Raw genomic sequence first — 21,505 nt, 5'->3', positions numbered from 1 at the left:
TTTGTGATGGCCGTGGGGTTATGACTGCAGCCTGTTTGATCTCTGTCTGATGGTGTGACAATAACTTCTCCTGCTTCTGTCAATAAATCACAATGCCAGCACATTTCTGTTGTTTCTCCCACAAAACATGATCTGAGCATTTCATTGAGTTTTCTGTTTTTAAGGGTGTCAACATTCATGCCTCTAAGAGCACCAAATCAAAATATCAAAGCAGTAAAATGGTGAAAAAAGATCACTCGAGCAATAAAAATAGACAGCTTTATTGACTAGTTTGATTTGCATCTTAAGCCCAGAAGCTGAGTTGTGCATGATTACAGTCCAGCTCACAACATTTCAGCAAACATGCAGAATCAGTCATGCCATCATGAAGTTCAACCATCTCATCACTTCAGTTCTATCAAACAGCAAGCTTTAAGTGGCACCGAATCTCAAACCCATTTCTGTGTTAGCATCCATTCAGCAGATCATGGGGTATTTGTGCTATTTTCTTCATTTTTTTTCTTTCTTTTCAAACTAGAATATCGGCAAAATCATCATGACAGCAGGGATGCAGCTCGGTGAAAAACTCTGTCTGATAATAAACACGAATGAATAAAAACAGACAAGGCTCAAATTAAAGATGGCAAAACTTTTCAAGTAAAATGTCCACATTTCAGACAAACTCAGTGTTAAGAGGGTCGACATTCTTCAGTGCTCTAATGACCATGTGTGTCCCAGCTTTACTCTGTCAGACGCATTTTGTGTGCAAGCTTAAAATATATCGCTAATTCAAATTCACGTCACGTCTCGTGCGGTTTTTGGCCAACAGCAATTGCAATGTTGTGCATTTTAGTTTTTCTTTAAGTGCAAAAAGTAAATGACTGAGAAAGGAATCTGTAGCACCATCAGTTGCTTTAGACCCTGGATGGGGAGACACATGAAGCGCGTCGTAAATAAGAAAATACAGAGGATTCTAGTTCCCATGATTACCACAGAACATATACACTCGCCAGACTCATACTGTACTGTAAACAATTTAAAATTTATATGGAGAAACTAACAGGAAGTCAAAAGAAAATAATAAGTTAGAATGTCACAATGGAAACATCATGATACTTTACAGGGTGCAGAATACACAGTAATCTAAAAAATACAAGTTTATTCCTGCAAAACGTTAAAAGTCACATACAAATGTGGGACAGGAGTTCCCCATCAAGGAAGAATTGTATCCCTGTTTGTTGAGTCAACAATGCACTTTTGCTTCCATTATCAGCCCTTTAACATTCACTCAGCACTCATGACTAAAAACAACTTCCTGTTTTTGGCCTCAAACAGAGAACCTCTTGCTCTCCGGTCAAGGGCTGGCAACGTGACCCCAACCAGACCTCAGGCTCGGTCACGTCGAGGCCAGAGGCCGCAGGAGCTCCAGCTGGGTCTCCAAGGTGACTCTCTCCTGGTGAACCACCTGCAGCCGACCAAAAGAAAACATGACCTCTGATCACTGCAGTTAGAGCAAGAGATGCATCTCAGGCGCTTAAAGCATTGTTTGCTTTAATAGCCATGGTGACGACAGTCAAGAACACAACCCTGCCAGAGGCCTCGGATGGCTGCAATGTTCACTATATAACAAAATATTAATTCTGTCCAAAAAGTAGCGCTAGAGGGGAGGCCGCAGGATTGATTCAAGGAGCCAAAAAGTGGAACAGATTGTGTAAATGTATCATTAACATTTAAAGTCAAGGCTCTGACCTGGTCACCTCGTTCAAGACAGAGCAAAGCTCAGCCCAGCAGGGAGTTATGATAAGACCGCACCTCCCCGGGGAACACTACCAAGTGAGAGTAAAGCCTGTTTGGTATAGTAACGATGCTCCTTAAGATTAATCCCCTAAAAGATGTCCTGTAATCTTCATGATAGCCTAAACATAAAGGCGTTGAACAGAGAGAGAGAAAATCCCTGATTCTCAGAGTTTTACCAGTTCAATTTACCTCCTCACCTGGCATTAATTATTATGTGAATGTGGAACATTTACACTTCTGGTCAAAAGTTTAGACATAGTTACCCGTTCATTTTGCTTAAGTAGGTGGAGTAGGAGAAGCACTCTGAACCATCCTGGTTATGAAACTTTTATTGAAAGCACTATAAATACTTCCCTCTTTTTGAGATGGAAAAAAAAAAAGGAGCTTGGGTGAAATGGCAAAACTGTCGCTTTTCTCTGGAACGGTTTTGGTTGCAAAGCCAGGAAAGAACTCCCTCTCCATCGAGCCTCCTCTCTGTGCTCACACACCCTGTTGTAGTTGGATGCCTGACCGAGCCAAGCTCTATTTTGAAGAGGACAGTTGTGAGTGCCAGTAGCTGTTTTGGTATTTCAACAAGGCCTGAGTCTATATAAAGACACATATGCCTTTCTCTGCAGAATTCCCCAGATGCTTTGAGAGAATATTTATCATCCCAGATGACCTTTTGCAAAAATGTGAGAAGAATATGATTATAAAACACTAATATCAAACTACTTTGTACAGAAGAATGGCACAAAGAAGGCCATTTGTTACTGGTCCTCCTTTCTTTTTCATCCTCCGGCCTCTGTTGTATCAAAGCTATAAAAGCCCTGCATGAGAGCGTGAAGGTTTCACTCTTGGATCCCTTACAAGGAGAATGACAGGCATGCAGCATGTGTTCGTAATGTGAGTGTGTGTGCCACAGGCAGATCCCCAATGCAAACAGCCAAGTCTTAGCCATTAGTTCGGCTATGAGTGATGGGCAGGGGAGCAGACAGTTGAGCTTGGGGCTTTTCAACAAGTTGGGCCGGCGGGAATATTTGCTGTCAGTTGCAAATGAGTAGAATTCAACTTCCCACACATAGTGGAGAGTTTCTGAAAAAGCACAAACAACACCACACTCTTGTGGCTGGGGTTCAAATGCAGTGTGCATTGTTGTCCGTGTTTCTTGACTGAACTGTCAGATTTAAATGTGCACTCTGTGTGTTAGCCAAGCATCCCTCAGATGTGCTCTCTAAGACCGACAGGACCTGTTTCCCAGAGGAGGCAGAGGGCAGGGAATGTCACAAAGTTCACACAGATGGACTCGCACTTCTTCAACAAAATACTGTATTGGTATCCACAAACTGTGCTTCAAGAACTAGAGAATGGACTGACCTTGAGTTGCTGTTGAAGCTCACTATTGAGGCGTTTCAGCACCACGTTGGTTTCCTTGTTCTTACGGATCGCCATCTGGATTTCCCTTTTTTGTCTGGACAGCAGCCTGAGACAAGAACATCCCAATTTATCAGCTTTTAAACTCACTTTTTAGCTCTTTTCTTCGGAGATGGAATAAAATGCTTTGAGCTAGATCATGAGCTCAACGAAAGGATCAGACCAATAGAAAACTGTGGCTTCACATCCATCAACAAGACATTGCTGGGAGCCACTACTGTTATTGATGGTCACCTTCTACGTCCCTGACAGTTTCAATGAGATGTCTGGTCAATAAGGAGACAGAGGCACACATGCTAGAGTCATTATGGTGAATTAGTGCGTGCTTCAATGTCTGGTGAATTCCCCTTTCTGGGTGGGTTTCATGGGATTTCCTGACACTCTGGAGTACATACAAGGACTCACCCAAATGCTGCAAGACTTTGGGTGACGCCTGACGCCATAGTAACTCATGCCCCTAATCAGTACATATAAAAATCATATATATGCATTACCATAAAAAAATCCAAACAGGCTATGAAAAAGTTATTCTTAGACTAGCACATTTTTTCTTAGTACCTAACTGGGAGAGTGGCACATAACCACACGACAGCCTTATAAGTTGCAATCACGCTAGAAAGATATCTGGATACAGTTTATGGTCTTTAATGACTTCAAAATGAGCCAAGATAACTCATAAAAAGCTGAATGCCAGGTAATTAGAATATAGATAACAACTGCTCACAAAGTCTAATGTTACGATACCGACTGCGACTAACTGTACTCTCTTTTGGTATCAAGCCACACAGAGATTTCTCAAGCTTTCAAAGCCTAAAATAGGCGACTCATAATAATTGATTGTTTTGGCCACTAGAGGGCAGTACAGGAAGGCTGGCGTGCCATCTCCTGCTAACATTTATCCAGCTAACTTGTTCCCAAACAGCGATTTATTACACATGAAGCAGATATGAGAAATGTCTCATAGTCTCAGAGTCTTTTACTCCTGGGGGAGATTTTTGCTGCTTTAGCTGCTTAGCTTCCAGTTATCGTTGCTAAATTAGCTAATCGTGTCTGCTAATTTAGTTAGTGACAATACTAAAAAAAAACAAAAAAACAATACTACATTATTTTTTCGCTACTGCTTCCAGGTTTAGCTAATGTCGCTTGATGAAAATAAAATGTAATATGATTATAATGAAGTGTGAGGATTTAAATGTTTGACTAACTTTTGGCTTGGTTTGGCAGGGGTAGGAAATGGCATGGCCGGAGGCGGCACAGTCTCCAGGTTTTGGCTCTCTGGGTGATACTTCCTGCGGATTGGCTTCTGTGGCGGCTGATTGTGAGAAGTCCCAGAGATGTCCTGAAACAAAAATGATCTTTGTTGCAATAGAAACACAACCACAGACTTGCACAACAGAACAGGAATGGGCCTTTGCACGTCTTGTCTGACCTGTTTTGGAGTATTTGACAAGTCTTCAGTACTTGGTCCAAATCCAGGGTGGCCTCCCTGCTCTTGAGGTTTCAAACTGCTCTCCTCCTGCAACGCAATCAAAAATGTTTCATTGAGCAAAATTAAAGATCTGAAAAACTGTTGGATAGAAGATATCTTCCAGCCAGAGAACAGTGTTGATGTCATGATGGGGTGAAATGACACAAGAGAATGGCTAAAAAGAGACAAGATGAAATGCATCTGCCCTGACCGTGGATAAATCAGCCCCGTCCCCATAGGGAACATGATGAAGTACTCTCCAGACACGGCTACTTGGCTGCTCTGGGGCAACTATGATGAATTAACATGATTTAATGGCATCTCCTTGCTGTATTTTAGCCATTCTTCTTTTCTGCATATGATACTTAATGCATCACCACCTGCTTTCATTCAGCAGAGAGGTTAAGAGTGCAAAAGAGTGAGAACAGGCCTTTCACACTGAAGTTCTTAATGTTGTTGCGTTCCTTAGAAGGCAGCACCTTGTGGATGTTGTCTGCACAGCGCTTCACATATAGGAAAGGCTGGGAGCAGTGAATTTGTCCTCGTAATTTCAATGGGCTGCTGTCTCCATTATAGAGGCAGTTGAAATGTCTGGGCTTTCCTGAATGGCTTAAACAGTTGGTCAATGTCCCCAAGAAACCTTAGAATGCACTTAGCTGAGAATGCAACTGACTTGCAGATAAATGGTCCTAATATTCACGACACCACTGGACGTGAAACACAACCGCAGCACGGAAACTTTTAAGGGTGCTGTAGTAGTAGCTGCAGAGGCAATAAACCACAGGAGCCCAAAAGGCAGTGTGTGTGGTCACATCAGCTGCAGGCCATGGCTGTTTCACTCCAGTGAGGCGAGGGCCGGGATCTCTAAACAAGTGTCATCACAGTCCCTTTGTGAAGAACGGTTTATTACAAAAGGTGTAGTCTCGATTTGGATCAATACTGACTGTCTCCACTCTCAGGAGGAACAAGTACTTATTTCTGACGTGCTTCAGAAAACAATTACAAATATGAGTCCTGGTGGTCAGACCCAGGGCCTCAACTGCACTGCAGTGTCTTGGAAAAGATGGAAAAGTGAAGAAAAATAAGGTGAAGTGAGGCAAAATTGAATAAAGTGGGGTTTTTAGAGAAGTAAAATGAGTAAAAAATGAGGTGAAATAGAACACGTGAAGCAAGGAGAATAAAAAGTGAAACGTTAAGTGACATGAGATGAAATAAGATTTTTTTTTTTCCTTAGAAAAAGCGAAAGGAAGGAACATTTTAAATGTCCAGATGTGAGTCTGTAAACTGAACTACTCCTTTGAGTTCCCCACAGGTTCAGGCGTATTTTATGTTGAGGAAGCCATTTTTAACGACACCTATAGTTCACTCACGTACAAAACATGTCTCTGAGGAGCTTGGGCAGGTATGGCTTACAGTTTGTCTTAGTAAGTGAAAAATATACATGCAGCGTAATCTTTGGGATCATCTGGCAAGGCTGGTTTTAATTAGGCTAAACAAAGAAAGCCAGGATTAGATTAAAGGAGGGGGGGCGGGAATCATACACTCAGGAGATGTATGGACCACGTTATGACACTGCACGTTTATTTCCATAACCATTGCAGAAAGAATTCCTCACATCCATGCACGTAGCTTGTTTCTATTAGTTTATTTTTGATCTTTTTGAATCCCATTTTTGTTTTTCTGTGCCACTGTGACGTCTGTGGCTGGACCCCGGAGGACGGGGTTTTCAGTTGTTTGCCAATTACACTTTTCTCCTTCCTTCCTTTCTTTTTTTTCTTTTAAAAGGCTGAAAAAGCTTAGTAAAAGAAAAGAGAAAGGACCAGCTGCGGCCTTTAACAGCGAGACTGCGTCTGATTTGTCAAAGAAAAACCAGAAGGTTGGATTTCATTAATATGAAGTTTCAAAGCTTTACTCCCATGAGGACGACAAAATAATGCACAAAGCTGTGTAAATACAAGCCTTTTGAAAGGAGAGAAAGGGTCCATCTAATTAAGTCTAATAAATACAATATTTTGCAATCTGTACATTTTGTTTTTTTTATGCCTGGCAGCCAAACAACTGATTTAAACAAACATGAAGGGGGGAAAAGGTCACAAATGCGGCACAATAATTAGCATGTGCATCATTTATCACTCGGCAGTAATGAAGCTTATAAAGGGGATCTTGAGCAGCTCGCAGCCTGAGGTACTACAGTGTAACTTTTTGAATGCATGAACTGAGCGAGGATACTTCCTAATATGGGGATTGCTTATATTTCCTAGAATTGGCTCCTCGGTGACAGAAGAGGAAACAATAAAGGTTCTCATGTGCAGCAGTATAAAAAAGGAGAAAAAGGAAGCGCTCTTCTTGAATGGTTGAACAGTCCTGAAAGGGCATCAGGTCGTGAACATAAGGTTTTACAGAGGAAATGTTTGTTTCGCTGATCAGTTTGAGATGGCTTTCTGGAGGATGAGTGACTCTGAGTAAGATTTATACGAAGATTTTTACAAATTCAGATACAACTTATAATCCACTATATTGTGCTATTCTTTTTACAACCATTAAAGTGTTTACAACATTCATCAATAGGCTATGAATCATCCACAGGATTAAACATGCGGTGAAACAGGCCATCGGCATTCAGGATCTCACAGAGGAGACTAAATGTTTAAGTCACTTAAGCCATAAATAGTACTTGATATATTAATTTCCTCTCAGTTCACAGACACAGACTTTGACGTTCACCGCTGCCATAACCTTTGAGTTTTTATATGCCTGGAAATAGAGGCTCGTATGTTTGGCAAACACAACCCCGGTGACACAATTATGAGGTGGAAAACGCTGACATTCTGAAATGGAATTTGGAGTTTTCCCGCTGGATATCTTTAAAAAAATATCACCATTTTCTTTTGTAGAAATACTTAAATGGATAAAGCAGCAACAGAAAGTTGTGGCACAGGAGCTTTTACTCTCACCTCTTCCTTGAAGTGGCTGAAGTCGGCAAAGTTTGGCTGCTGCACTTTATTCTGAGGAGTTTTCTCTGAGACGGTGATAAAATGAGACACCTGACAAGAAACATGTAAGGTACTGATTAACCAAAGCTTTCTTTCTACAGCAGTTTAGGAGAAATTTACACTGGTGTGGTTCACAGGAACAACAAATGGCTTTTCTCATTTGATAGAGGAACAATGTGCAGACTTACCTGTGAGGTCGATGGTCTCGGAGGGAGGGCAGGGGGAGGCAGGGGCCATCCACTCTTTATTCCTAAAATCCCCCCAAAAATGATCTAAAATTATGTTATGCCTCTGTTTGCTCTCAGGAGTCAGATTTCATTCTTTAAACATAAATATGTCATCCACACTGTCCTAATCAGTACCTGACTTTCACTGCTGTGAGCTTATCTTTCACACTAAACCATAATAAACACCCGTTTCCATTTCTGCTTTTGTCCCCTTGAAAAGGGAAGTGCCATAAACAGAACCTGATAGCTCGGTCGGACAATGCGCCGTTGCTCATGGCTGCTTGCGCTGTCACCTTCTGTGTTACAGCGCCAGTGTTGTGGGAAGAACTGGGTGCAGCCGTGGGTGCAGCTGTGGGTGCGGACAGTACCTGGAGCGCCCTGCTGGAAGAGCTTGTTGAGGTCCAGCGAGGATGCCCTGGAGTGGGTTTTCTGCGGTCGAGGCGGAGGGGTGGGCGGCTCCTCTGCCTTTTTCATGGCGTCTTCGACAGAAGTGCTGGAGTAGGACCTGTAGTTGAAGACACATGGGCGGCAGAGCAAAGAATGTAATGCTGGTCAATCAGCAACACACGATAACAGCGTACTGTTTAATCCACTCCAAAGAAAGACGGGTCATTTTCACCTCGGTCTAGTTTTTGACCTCATCTGTGGGTCCAGATCCTGAGGCGGCTCTGTGAGAAAGGCTGCATTCAACAAACAGAACAGTGTCAGGCTTTTACTGTTGTTGTAAATTAGAAGCAGCTACTTCCCTTTAGCCACGAGCTGTAAGCTAACTCGGTAACGCAGCTCATTCAACACTGCTCATATATTGTTTTTATCACCAGGATGCCATGGGCCTGAAAAATACATCAAAACTGGAAAGGCATGCTTTTATTTCCACGCTACAATCTGAACTAAATCATACTACAATTGCCAACAATTAGAGGACAAAAAAAGAGATTCTCAGGCCAGCGTATGGGGTTTCTGTGGTATTACACTATGCTGGCTAAATCTGAAACTTCCACCACTTTAAGTACAGGAACAGAAAAACTTCTTTGATTTTCCCATGTTTAAAGGAGTTTCAGTATCACCTGGCCTCTCGGAAAGGGCACCCAGCCGTAGAGTCTGTTTTTCTTGGGATGTGGCCAAACTTTTCACACCGGCATCTGGACACACGAAAATAAAGAAATAAGAAGTACAAACAAAGAGGTGTTTCTAATGGTTTTAGGCCTGAAACAGTGTTGCTCAGCTTTTCTCCCATTGATCGAGTTTATTTTCTAACAGTCCGAGAGGGTAACAGGTGTGGAAACTTGTTTGTTTTTATATGCATGCAGGACACACTCATACGTTGAATCTCGCATGTGCTCATTTTCAAAAATTTCCTTCTGTAAACTTTGGAGAAAAAAAAAGATAACATCGCAACACACTTTTGGACTTTTCAGATGCCAACATCCACCAAGTACAAGCTAATTTAATGTTGTGACTTAAGAGGAGCGCCAAGTTCACTCAAAATAAATGCACCTGTTTTTTATATGTATTTAAAAAAAAAGAGTTTTTTTTTTTCAGCTGAATCTAAATAAAAAAAATACTTATTTTTGCCACAATATTTACCTTGTTTGCTGGATTCTTCTTCCAAATCTTGCTTTATTGCGGTAAAGCTCGGCTGGGGCCTCTCTATAATGCTTTGATCCTAAAACAGTTCACACAACACAACATCACCGCCTGCGAAGACCGATATAATGTTTAAGTGTGCATTGCATTTCAGGAAGTAATATGTTCTGCTCCAAGTCAATATGCTGGTGAGACTCCAGTGGTTTTAGCCTGAGCTGGACTGTCTCATGATCAGCTTGTTAGTGCCCCCTACAGGCAAAAAAGTGGGACCTCACATAATTAATCAGTCAGAGCATCTGAAGATTCGTCTCACCATCTGACTGGGCCTCAGCTCTGCATCCTCAAAGACAATTAAAGGCTCGGCACTCTGCCAAGAAAACACAGTTCCAGGACTTTTATTCTGAATCCAGACTGAAGTACAATCTGAACAATGAAGCCGGTTGAAGGTACGTTCCTTACTTCAGGGGTATCAGGAATGTCCTCTTCATGCTGCAGGAACCCAGGCTGCAGGGTTGGAGGGAGGCTCTCTGGGAGGGGGTAACCATTCTTGCGAGCCACAATCAAATGAAAGGCAATGCAGAACTCAGAGAAAGTAAGAGCTCCATCTCTATCCACATCACTGAGCTCCCTTAAAAAGAAAATGAAAAGAAAAATCCGTTCACAAGATGAAGAACATCTGCAAAATCTGAAAGCTGAGTTATAATTAAATTCTCGAAAAACAATATTCCTGATTGTATAATTTAGGCATTTAGGAACTGTGTTACTTGTTGCCATGAACTATATGATCTGGTAATCATTCTTAAAAAACAGAAATTCTCATTAAAGAAAAGCTAGATCTAAACACAAGATCCAAATACTGTATTATAATAAGGCTTAACTTTACCCACAATATTTTCATTTCCAGCTGATATGCTGTGCACTGACCTTATGACCAATTAGACTCGCAATTTACTGTAGTCAGTTCAGTGAAAGAGTAGGAACACAATCTCCATTTTCATCATTTATTCCACATCATCCAGTTCTTTCCAGGAAGCTTTCTCATAATTACATGACATTTAATAATGCTTAATTAAAGACCAGTAAAATTAAGTGCTGCTGTATTAGCTGTTAGCATATAGCTGGAGCAGGTAATCTGTGTGTAATCATATGCTTCAGTATTACATATTTGATCATATTCAGTATTTATTCGTAATAGAAGTTAAAAATCATAACAAATGACTACATAAAGTGTTTGGACATGAGTAAATACACAAGGAATTGTTTGACAAACGTAATTTTGCTAACTGGATGCTGTAAATTTATGCTAAAGTAAGCCAGGTGAAGCTAGAGTGCACTCAAGCTAGAAGTTTGAGTGTTACATGTGAGCACTTTCCTCTATTTGTGCTGCACTGAAATTAGCAGTAAATGTTGCTTATGTTTCCAGAGAAAGACAACAAGCTCTATATGTTTTGCAGTATACAGTAAACACTGTGGTATTTTTCACAGTAGAAACAAATACTTACAGTGAAAAATAGCTAAAGCCTGCTTAAAAAGTGGCTAATGTTATCACATGCTAATTAGCATATCCATGACATAATTACATTGTGTTTGTGTGTTTGCTCTTTGCTTATCTTCTCCTATTTTTGTTCAAGTGTACTGTATATCAATACAGCCCGGTTCCCAGTAAATCTGCTACCATTTTTTTTGTTTCTGTTGTCAGACGGTAAAATCAGTCTAAAATGTTTTTACAGAAAAACACTCCATTAAGACTATATGTTCACACACATTGTTGTTGTTTCAAGGCATTTCCAGGCATCAGCTCTGCTCTGATAAAAGCCTGATTTTATGACTGCCGCTTCATCTGACAAATCACCATCCACACAGAAAGAAAACAACCACTGTTGTCAAAGGCCTTTCTCTAAGTGACAAACTACGAGAAGAACACTGCACATGGGCTTTCAGCACCCGTGACTGTTTGCCCTTAAAGTTGCTGCAAGGAACTTGAAGTAGTCAACAGTGAGAGTGACAGCAGTTTAGCATTTGTTTTAAGCTAAGCAAACACACAGTAGCCTCTTAGCTGAGCAAACTAAGAGGAAACAAAGAAAGAGGAAAAGGCTAAAACTTGTCGCACTCTGTCAATTTAATTTGTGTAAAAAGTAAAAAAAATTTATTCACTGTGGTGGTAACTAGATTTCATTAGCTTTGAATTAGAACCAGACAAGCTTTGAACCACAATTTCTGTCTTTCTGCAAAGCTATGCTAACCCATTGTTGGCTGTAGCTTAATAAGTCATGAAAGTGGTTTTAGTCTTTTGTTTATGTACGCAAACTAAATGTCAAAGTCTTCCTTTAATAATGTAACAGCGCACACATTTAAAATGACATGGCACAAAGCCAGATTTTCTAGGTCGGACTAATTTATTTTTCGAAAGCATTTTTGTTAAAAAAAAAGAAAAGAAAAACAGGGATCATCAGCCAGCTCAAAATGTTCTCGTTTCTGCTCCAGATGGTATACTGAGGCACTCTGCTGATAAACAGCCAACTGACCCCAGAATGGAACAAGGACAGATGTTACAATGAGTCAGCGCTTACCAAATGTGAGACAGCTCTGGTATTGGTAGCTTGGATTTTGTGAAGAATGTCTTTGCTACAGCTCCTGTAAAGAGAGCAAACAGTGCTAAGAAAATAAAGTTTGATTGAATCATTTTCAATCAGAAGTAGGTACTGTGTCGTCCATACCCAGGATCAAAGCCCCTAGGTCCGGTTGAAGACTTTTGAATTGATTGGTGTAATACTCCAGCTGTTCCTCAGTGATCCTCCAGGGGTCATCGTCAACTGCGCCCTCCTGATCGAGCCTCTCCACTGAGGAAGCCTGAGCATGTATAAAGTAATGCAAAGTGAGACATAGTTAAAGTTACACTAAATAAACTGCAAAAATTTTGTCATTTTTAAGGTATAAAAAAATCTGTCTGTACCCGAGCCATAGCTGGATGCTCCATAGCAGGTTTGTTTCCGTAGTGGCTGGGCGAGGTGTGCTGCTCTAGCTGAATGATTGAACGTGGGGAATGTTTGCTTTCATAGGCTGAAGGACATGAGAGAAACACACCTTTGGAGAAATCTGAGTCTGACATGCAGAGATTTCCTGCTGATTGCATTTCTGAAAAATGTGATCTGACAGAATAAGAGCTCTAAAGATCAAATGGACCAGGAGAGACATCAGTGCATGGAGGAATGAGCAGGAGCCTAAGATGGAGTCTTAGTATATTTCAGTGAATTTCTTGTTCTTATTTTCCAAAACAAGTGCACAGGCAACCTCCATCAATCGAAAGACAGAACAACCACTTTGTTAAAAAAAAAACTGTCCTACTGATTTGTGTGTCAACCCCGTTTCTCTGCTTGGTGTATGGGTAGCTGCGGTAGGTCAGTGGAGAGTGCGTTGGTGAGCTACATGGTGATCGAGGAGGGGACCAAGGCTCCTTCGAACACAGAAGAAGCACAAATATTTGTTATTCATCACACTTTAATAGTATGTAGCCATTGCACACAGATTTTAGTTACCCTTGGAGCAAAAGTGTTCCCACCATTCTTTCTTTTTTAGCCAATGCAGAAGAACTTGGCATCAAGTTTAGGTTTGACTCAGTAAGCCGAACAAGGCTCGGCGTGCCCTAATCGCTCTTTAAACAGTAATTTCTGCTGTAACGATTATAGCTCACTGCAACCCTAATGGCCCTGCGCTAAAAAACATATCTGAACAGTAATCCATTCTCACAGCTAAAAGGCTGAAGTGTACATTAGAGACGGCAGTCAGCAGCACACATTATGCTTTGCAGCACTTTAAATTTCATCACAGACCTCACCTTCTTGTCTGCACTAGCCTCTAGGTTTCTGAAGGGGCTCCTATCCGCAGGGGTCCAGGGGACAGAACCAGCCGCAGGCCCGCACAGAGCAGCCTGAGCATCTGTGCCCGGAGGAACGGCTGTGTAGCGCATCTCTGGCTCATTCTTCAGCCCGACAAATCTGGGTAGAGGTAGATCTACAGAGACATGATTAGGATACTTTTTTATTTATTCCGTTTCCATGTTAGATTGTTTTTCTTGTAACCAACTAAAAGAAAAACTTTTCTTTTAAAAAGCTGTCTGACCCCCAACCTCTTGCATGGTGACCTTTGCTACAACTAGAATAAGACTTAGGGAATTAATCATGATGAGCCTCTTACAGGCTTTATACAACAAACCACAGTGCATATGAACCTCTGAACAAACTTCCACATATAATCCATCAAACTATGTGGCATTACGGAGAAAACTGATTTAGTCTTTGGTCGGGGTCCGACTGATTGTGCAGTCTTGTAATAAGGGCAAACCCACTTAGCTATTTCCACGCGACTCCCCTTTCAGCCAGATTAGGCCAAATCCTGCCATGTTAAGATAATCTTCTGATCGCCTTTTGCACTCATAAGACGCCTCCTCTCTGAGCAGCAGACTTACTGGTGGTTACACTCTCCAGGCGGATGGGCAGACCAGACTGGGCAGCCGCCAACAGTTTCAGGGCCACGTAAAACTGAGCTGTTCCAAAGTAACCCAGATGCTTTGCTCCACACACTTCGGTCACCTGAAAAAGAGGAATTATAGGATTTCAAATCAAAGGAAAAGTAAGGTCTTTATGTAGTACTTTCAAACCAGTTGGGCAAACAGAATGCCAAAAAGAAGTGTTTAAAAAAATCTGACACATTGACCTACAAGGACCAGTGAGTTAAGCATTTTAGACCGAGATCAAGATAATGCGCTGTACAAAATTATGAGTTCTGTTTTCAGAGTAAAGCTGGAGGAAGCAGTAAGTAAGGGATAAGCAGCACAGTGGATCTGTTTGCCCCACACTCTTTTGATTAGAGGTACAATGACTGCTTTAGGGGCAGCAAAGAAGATTAAGGTTTGTAGGACAATCAAGGAAAAACAAATCCCAAACATATAGATGAAACAAAATGTCCTCTGTTACATCATGCTCATGCACACACACTCTCCTCAATTATTTCTCCCAGACTACAAGACACCACTCTGTGCTTTTGTACTGGAAGACTAACTTGCCTTATGTTCACTGTATGCAAGCCAGTTTTGGATACTTTTTCTGAAGGCAAATTTGTTTAAAACAATGGCTGTATGAATAATATTAAGTTACAGTAGGATTATAATTATTTTTAACATGAGACATGACCCTATGGATGTGTCATATTGTAAGGCTAACATGTTGGACAATGCCGTAATTTGCTGTATAACAGAGAAGACTGGTTCTACAATTCCTGCCAGCTGACAGGTTAGCTTAGCTTAACATTAAGAGTTGGTGATAAAGAAAAAACAACAGTAGCACTACAGGTCAGTGGGAAAGGTGCTATATGGATGAAGTTGAATCTGAAATTAAAACCACCTCATGTTGCTTTCCAATATAGTTTTTCAATTAATTTTTTTTTATTAACTAACCAAAAATTAAAAGGGATAGACCAGCTGTTGGTTAGCTTTAACTTTCATAAATACTGGCCATCCCATTAAACTCCTGCTTGTTGCTTTTACATGGTATTTTTCTTACCAAATATTGAGAAAGTAACAAAAAGGAAAGGATAGCATGAGCTAATCTGGGCTAGCTGACGGCATGCTAAGCTAACCATCAGCAGTTGGTTGGTTAACTTAACTTAACTTAGCACAACAGTTCGGGGTCAGTGGGGAAATCTGCAAACCTAACCATGTCCAAAACCAAAAGGAACATAATTTTCATCAAACTTTAAATAGATCACCAATTAATATTTCTCACAGAGTGTAAAAATAATAATACCACACATTGTGGTATTATTGGATAAGTTAAATCGCCACAGGTGGAACCTCATGCTGTTTTCACTCTTTATGGGGTAGGGGATTTTCATATTTTCATAAATAGAATTAAGGATCCTGGCTAAAATCAGGTTTATTAAGTATCCAATTTCTCTGTTTGCGCATGAAAACATTAATTTATTTTCCATATGAGGCCAGTCCCAACTGCCATTGAGTGAGAGGCTGAGTACACCCTGAACCAGCCGCGAGTCCATCGCAAGGCCAACACATAAGACAAATAAGACAAACAAGTATATACGCTTCTACAGTAATTTAGAAACACCATTACTGTGTGATGAAGCCAGAGCACCCAGAGAGAAGGCCTTGGCTGAATTTCGAACTAGGAACCCTCTTGCTGTAAGAAAACATTGCTGACCACCACACCATCCCTATGTGATGAAAAATCACTCATTCAGAAACCAGCTCTTATCCAACTATCCAGCTACTCCGACAGAAACAAGGATATGGTTGTATGTGTACATCTTTTCATGGTTTGTCACTGCTGCTGACTGACCAAATTTATCACAAAATACAAAGTTCTTATACAAAGTCTTTCTTAAAAATGTTAAGTAAGAGTTTTGCTCTAAATTCAAATTAAAGCTGAGTTCATCACCCTGACCTAAGATGATTCCGGCAGTCACTTTTATCATTATTACAAACACACTGAAAGATTCCAGAGGATATGTATTCTTGTGGCAACAGTGGATTAACACTAGCTATCTAAGACAAATAAAAAGAAGATTGTAAGTGAAGTACTTGAACACAATACTGTAAAAACCTACATGAACACACATTTTAGAAAACATTTGCTGCTATATGTGTTCAAAATAAGAATGACAAGGGAGCAGTTAATTCCCATGGTCTAATGAGGGTGGGGGACTGGTTAAGTGCATGTGGCTCATACTGATTTATGAGAGATTATTTATGCTTGACCTGCATTGTATTCATTTAACAGCTTTCACAGGGACAGGACGTTCAAAACAAGTGCTGTCGCGTGAGAGGCTGAGCTGAGGGGAGGTCAGGTCTGCGGCAGTGTTAGTCAGCGTGCACGAGGCCTGTGGAGAAGGACTGATAATGAGATTATTTCAAGGGAAACTGTGAAGGTCTTGAAGAACCAGACAGACAGGTCCGATTTATGGCCTAAGGAAGAAAAGGCATTTAAGGAAGAAGGAAATAAGCCCACATTTTAACATATCATAATGTCACTACAGGTTTGACTTTAAGTGGATTAATGAATCACAAGCCTTGTTTAGAATGTCTAGAAGAAAACTACATTTGAAAATGAGACAAAATTACTGTCTCAAAACCCCCGTTTGCTGTGTCTTTGAAGTAATGTTGCAGGCATCTATTACGCTGAACTTCACGGGGAAAAGCTTTCTATTACTTTACACTGAAATGTAGAATTTGTAGTTCTTTGTCTGATTACGTGTTTACATTAAAAACTATATGATTAGTTTATGAAATCAGAATGCATTGTAAAAAGATTAAACTGTGTGTGGATAGGACCCTAAATATATAGTTTCTGCTCTTAACGGTTCCAAAACCAGTCGATTTGAAAAACTGATTATAGATTATAGAAAAAGCTAAATTACATTAGATCGCACCAGCCTCAAACTAATCCTTTAACTCTTAGAAGGGACCTGAGCCCAAGGTTGGAAACCACTATGCCAATGTACTGAGAACATATAGACAACAAGTTTTGATACTTTCAGGTTTAACAGTAGCATAATTCTCTATGGTTAATTGCACAAATACAAATCTATGTAGTTCTTGCACCACAGCAGGCAATGCTAACACCATCAGACCTGGATGTGACATCAACCACAAGAACTTAAACAACACCTCTTTCAGCCAGACCGGCTTGGCAACTTCATCTGTCAACACAGACATGCACAGGTACCTGAACATGCCTCAGAGCACAAACACTGGCTGGTGTTGCTGTTGTCGTACTCCTGTGATAAAATACTACAGGGAACATTTTGCTTTGTTGACAGCACAAATAATATCAGCCAGTAGCAGCGTGACCTGAAGGCTATATGCATCCGTGAGACCAACAACCGATCTCACTGCAGCAGGAGGAAGTGTCATGCTTTTCTCTTCCTCTGCTGTAAACACAGCTATGACATAATGCTCCTTCTTCAGTAAGTCTGCTCGATGTAGAGCAGACTTACAGACTTACTTCCAATGTAGGTGAAGAATAAATTATGCACACGGCAGATGATAAAAAAGCTTCTTTGTTTTGACAAACTGACATTTGTGTTTTTACAGTTAAACATAGGGATCTCGAATCATAACATGATGTGCAATTCAGCATGCAGCCAAGAGGAAATAAACCTTTCTCTAATACTGTGTGGCATGGTGACCCAGAAGAAAGCACTGACTCTGGGAGTGATCCTGCAGGCATCCTGCAGCAGGGCTGAGCACAGCTCAGAGGGCTGTGTGTCAATCATCCCCGTGTGCTGGCGGCGATCCAGGCCGGACAGGAAGGAAGCGCAGCTCAATGCCAAGCTTCCTGACACCCACACAGACACACAATGGGCTGCCACTGCCGGGGGCCTGCCTCTCGGGACAGAGGGTGTCGTGAAATGGAGGCGGCAACACGCAGTGTTGTTCATCTGAGCTGGAAAAATGTGTTTCTGTTCCTGTGATGGGTCAGCAAAATGACTTGGTAGTTGTGTGTTGGAGCCAGTGAAAAGACCGTTTATCACCAACTGTCAAGGGTGTGTGGGATCAGCCCTTAAAACATTATCAATACCATGAAAAAATAAGGTATTTGTCCATCTATAAAAAGAAAGATGAGGAACTTTTTTTCAATTTAAACTCTGAAGTGATAGTTTTGCCCGGTTTAGGACATATTATTGTCTCTTTATCTTGGTCCAGGCAGCCATTGATGCAACCATTCATATATATTCTATACCAAATAGCACACTTCTAAAAAATCTCACATTTTGTTCAGTCCATCGCAGTGAACATCAGTCTGTACAGGCTGATAAGTGTGCTCAGCAATAACTCAGCAATAACTAACAACGTAACTTTGACACAATATTATTGATGTTTTCTGGGATGGTTTCCACAACAGACACGAGTCTTTGATCATCATTCTGGATGGAAAAGGAGAGAAGTCAATGGTTGGCAGGAGCTGCAACAACAACAAATCAAATTGTGGACACATCATTTGATAATACTGTTAACTGAGATGGTTAGGATGACTTAGAGAAAGTTCACAGCTATTGCTGTGCAACTTAAAGTGATATGTGAAACAATCAAACTAAAATATGACGTGAAATACATGTGTTGGAAATGGGGGGCGAAACTGGAAAGCCTTTGAGGTCCTTTAAGGATAAGGAGGGGATTTTCAAGCCCGAGCTCTTATTGGCATCTGACGGCTACAGATTCAGTGTCAACCTTTGCACCTTTAAAACCTCCTCCCATCATCACAAATTAGAACTAAAAGCCTGGCCTAACCATACAATCTGTAAACTGCTTTCTGAGGACCAGCTGACTACAATAGACCAAATGCATAGCTATGTAATGAGAAGGCTTCCTGTATGACAGAGGTGGAGAGGAACAGGAGGTGAACCCTCTCTCCTTCACACACAGCGTTGACAATGAAAATATGACTCAATAAAATACATTGGAGACCACAGAAGGATCAGTGAGACCCTGCTCACCACTGGGGTTTGGGGCGCAGCAGCCGCAGCAGCCGCATTTCTCAGCCTCTTACACCTCATAACATGTGATTACTAAGCAATACACACACACACACACTCACTTTATGCAGGGATTCGGGAGGTAGCTGGGACGCCTTGAACAGCTCTGCCACTTTGCTGGACGACAGTTTTCCTGAAGTGTCAACCTGACACAAACCGTGGAGACCTGAGTAATACCTCTGCTCATGTTCATTCAGGGAGATGAAACTGCTCCCAGACGCCGCAGCGGATTCCTGATCCATTCCCGGGGTTGACGCATGGAGGATCCGCTGGAGAAGCACTGCAGCCAAAACAGATCAATACATTCTGCTCCAGGCGCCGGTTCCTGTTTCAGGTCGGGAAAGAAAGAGCGGGTTGAAAAGCGGTGAGCGGTATCACCTACAAGAGTGATCCCCGTGAAAATAGACCGCCTGCTCGGCTCAGACTTGTCCACTCCTACTGTCTATTGTGGCTGATTGTAGCACTTCCGCTCTGCGCCTGCAGGGGGCGGCAGAGTACAGGAAAGGAGGAAATAAGAGCGTGCTTCATATTCCAACACATATTGAAATTATATATTTTTAACATTATTTTGACACAGGTCATTGTCCCTTTTGTTACATTGTATAATTACAGAAGAAGTGCTGTGTTTAACGTGCGATTCTGTATGTAAATATGAAAAATGAAAAACGATGACTGACATCAGGAGACTGGAAAATTGTAGTATTTCCTCATAAGTCAGAATGTCTTGCTAAGAGAAGTTAAATGTGTTTACACTATACTATTATTAACACTTCAGCTTAGCCTTTCACATATAAAAATAAAAACCTAAGCAGAACTTTATGTTCTTTTTAAGAGGTTTCAGACGAAAGTATGCTGGCTAAGTTAGAATAATGCTGATTATAGCTGAAGTAACGCTAACCAAGCCTAAATAGCATTCTTCCACTTACAAATGGAAAGTTGAACTCTTGGGCTGTAAAACTTACTTTATTACAGATAATTGCTGCTTGTAGTAATGTACTTGACTTGAGTCACACCTGCAGTCTTTGTCCATGAATAAGATGGCTGATGTTAGCCAATGTTGGCAAACTTTGGTGTAATATTACAGTTAACTTTATTACTTTGGTTTTTTAAGCTGTGAAATTGTATTTACAGTGATATTGTTGTCAAGAAAACAGAGAGATTATTTCTTTACAAATTTTCCTGTTATTTTTATAAACATTTTTTTCTGTTTATGAGCACACAAACCCAAACTGGATCCTGAATGTTGAAACTGAATGTCTTGTGTGTGCGTATGTTACAGTACAGACTGACTATTTATTAACAAAGAATAATAAAATCTTCTTTTAAATGTTTTTTTTTTGTGAATTTGTATAAATATAACTGTAGAAAACTAAACCAAGTTTTAGAATAGTACTTTCGAAAGTAGCAACAGCACCACTTTATTTAGTAATGAGATATCTGATCTCCTTTGCCTCTAAATTAATTTCACTAATAAAACAGAATGTTTCGTCACATTTTGCAGTATATATTAACATTTATTAATAAAAGGTGGTAAAATCTTCTTTTATAAATGTGTTGTGCATTTATATAAGACTAGAAAGTTTTGGGATAATACTTTATCTAAAGTAGCAACATCATCAGTTTATACACTAATGAGTTATTCAATCACTTATGCATCTAAATTAATTTCATCATGAGAGGGAGGGAACTTTATATCCTGTCAACACTTCACTGCTTAATGCTGGTGTTGTGGATAATAATCCTCAGGAGTAAATCATTCAGTGCCTCTCCAACCAGCATCTTCCCATTTCACCTGTTACGATGGCGATTGTCATCCATCCAACAATCAAAGTAAATACGAGGTGTTTGACAGAAAATGCAGTTTTATGTTGCTAAATTACAGTTGTCTACTTTAAGAAAGTGTAAATCTCACAGACAGGCTACATAATTTACAGCCTTCATTGGACACTGAGCAGTTGGCTGTCAGTCTGACGGTGTTGTCCATTCTCAAGACACCAAACTCTCATTGTCCCTGATGTGTTAATCTGTGTTGATTTATGATAGAGAAAAGCCCTTTACCGTATAGATAAATTAGCTAAGTGCTATATTTTATGTGCATGTAAAACAGGGTAATATACTCTACTGACTTTACTATAGAGTTAGCAGTGCATTCCTTTAAGAGAGCACTGAAGTGTACCCAATCTAAATGCCAAGAACACTTAGTTAGTTAAGTTGTTTTGCTTTCGAATGCATGCTTTGCCAGGTCACAAGCCTCTGTTATTGTTGTGCTGTTTCAGAATTATCTGGTATTAAACAAGCTGCAAGAACTAGAATACACCTAAAGCTACCAGTATTTTGTCTGCGTTCAAGAACACTTCTGTCTTTCACATGATATAAAACTCCCCACATATACTTTCAGACTTAATGATTGGGATGGGGGGCAAGGAGTGGTTTTACTTCCGTAACTGGGTGCTTTAATAAAGTTAGTTATGTACGTGAATCCCAGCAATGGGTTT

General features: G+C 40.7%; 1 protein-coding gene across 2 annotated transcripts; it reads right to left on the bottom strand.

Annotated features, from left to right (window-relative positions):
- Positions 1 to 244: 244 nt before the first annotated feature.
- reps2 (RALBP1 associated Eps domain containing 2) lies at positions 245 to 19,447 on the bottom strand. Of its 2 annotated transcripts, XM_072390024.1 has the most exons (19): positions 19,073 to 19,447; positions 13,930 to 14,053; positions 13,300 to 13,475; positions 12,810 to 12,918; positions 12,418 to 12,524; positions 12,182 to 12,314; positions 12,035 to 12,098; positions 9,924 to 10,092; positions 9,778 to 9,831; positions 9,465 to 9,543; positions 8,945 to 9,019; positions 8,497 to 8,557; positions 8,246 to 8,382; positions 7,839 to 7,900; positions 7,612 to 7,701; positions 4,619 to 4,705; positions 4,395 to 4,528; positions 3,133 to 3,238; positions 245 to 1,444 (listed from the first exon to the last, which is right to left on the bottom strand). In XM_072390024.1, exons 1-19 carry the CDS (start codon positions 19,250 to 19,252, stop codon positions 1,376 to 1,378), a joined length of 2,016 nt encoding a protein of 671 aa, XP_072246125.1. In that variant the 5' UTR covers positions 19,253 to 19,447; the 3' UTR covers positions 245 to 1,375. The 2 variants fall into 2 exon arrangements, with proteins under 2 accessions (XP_072246125.1, XP_072246126.1); XM_072390025.1 differs by lacking the exon at positions 9,778 to 9,831.
- Between the last annotated feature and the right edge of the window lie 2,058 nt (positions 19,448 to 21,505).

The sequence above is a fragment of the Leuresthes tenuis genome, unplaced genomic scaffold (genome assembly GCF_036924035.1).
Source record: "Leuresthes tenuis unplaced genomic scaffold, fLeuTen1.0.hap1 SCAF_7, whole genome shotgun sequence".
Lineage (NCBI taxonomy): Eukaryota > Metazoa > Chordata > Actinopteri > Atheriniformes > Atherinopsidae > Leuresthes > Leuresthes tenuis.
Note: the sequence above shows the minus strand (reverse complement) of the source record. Positions and strands in the feature narration are given on the sequence as shown.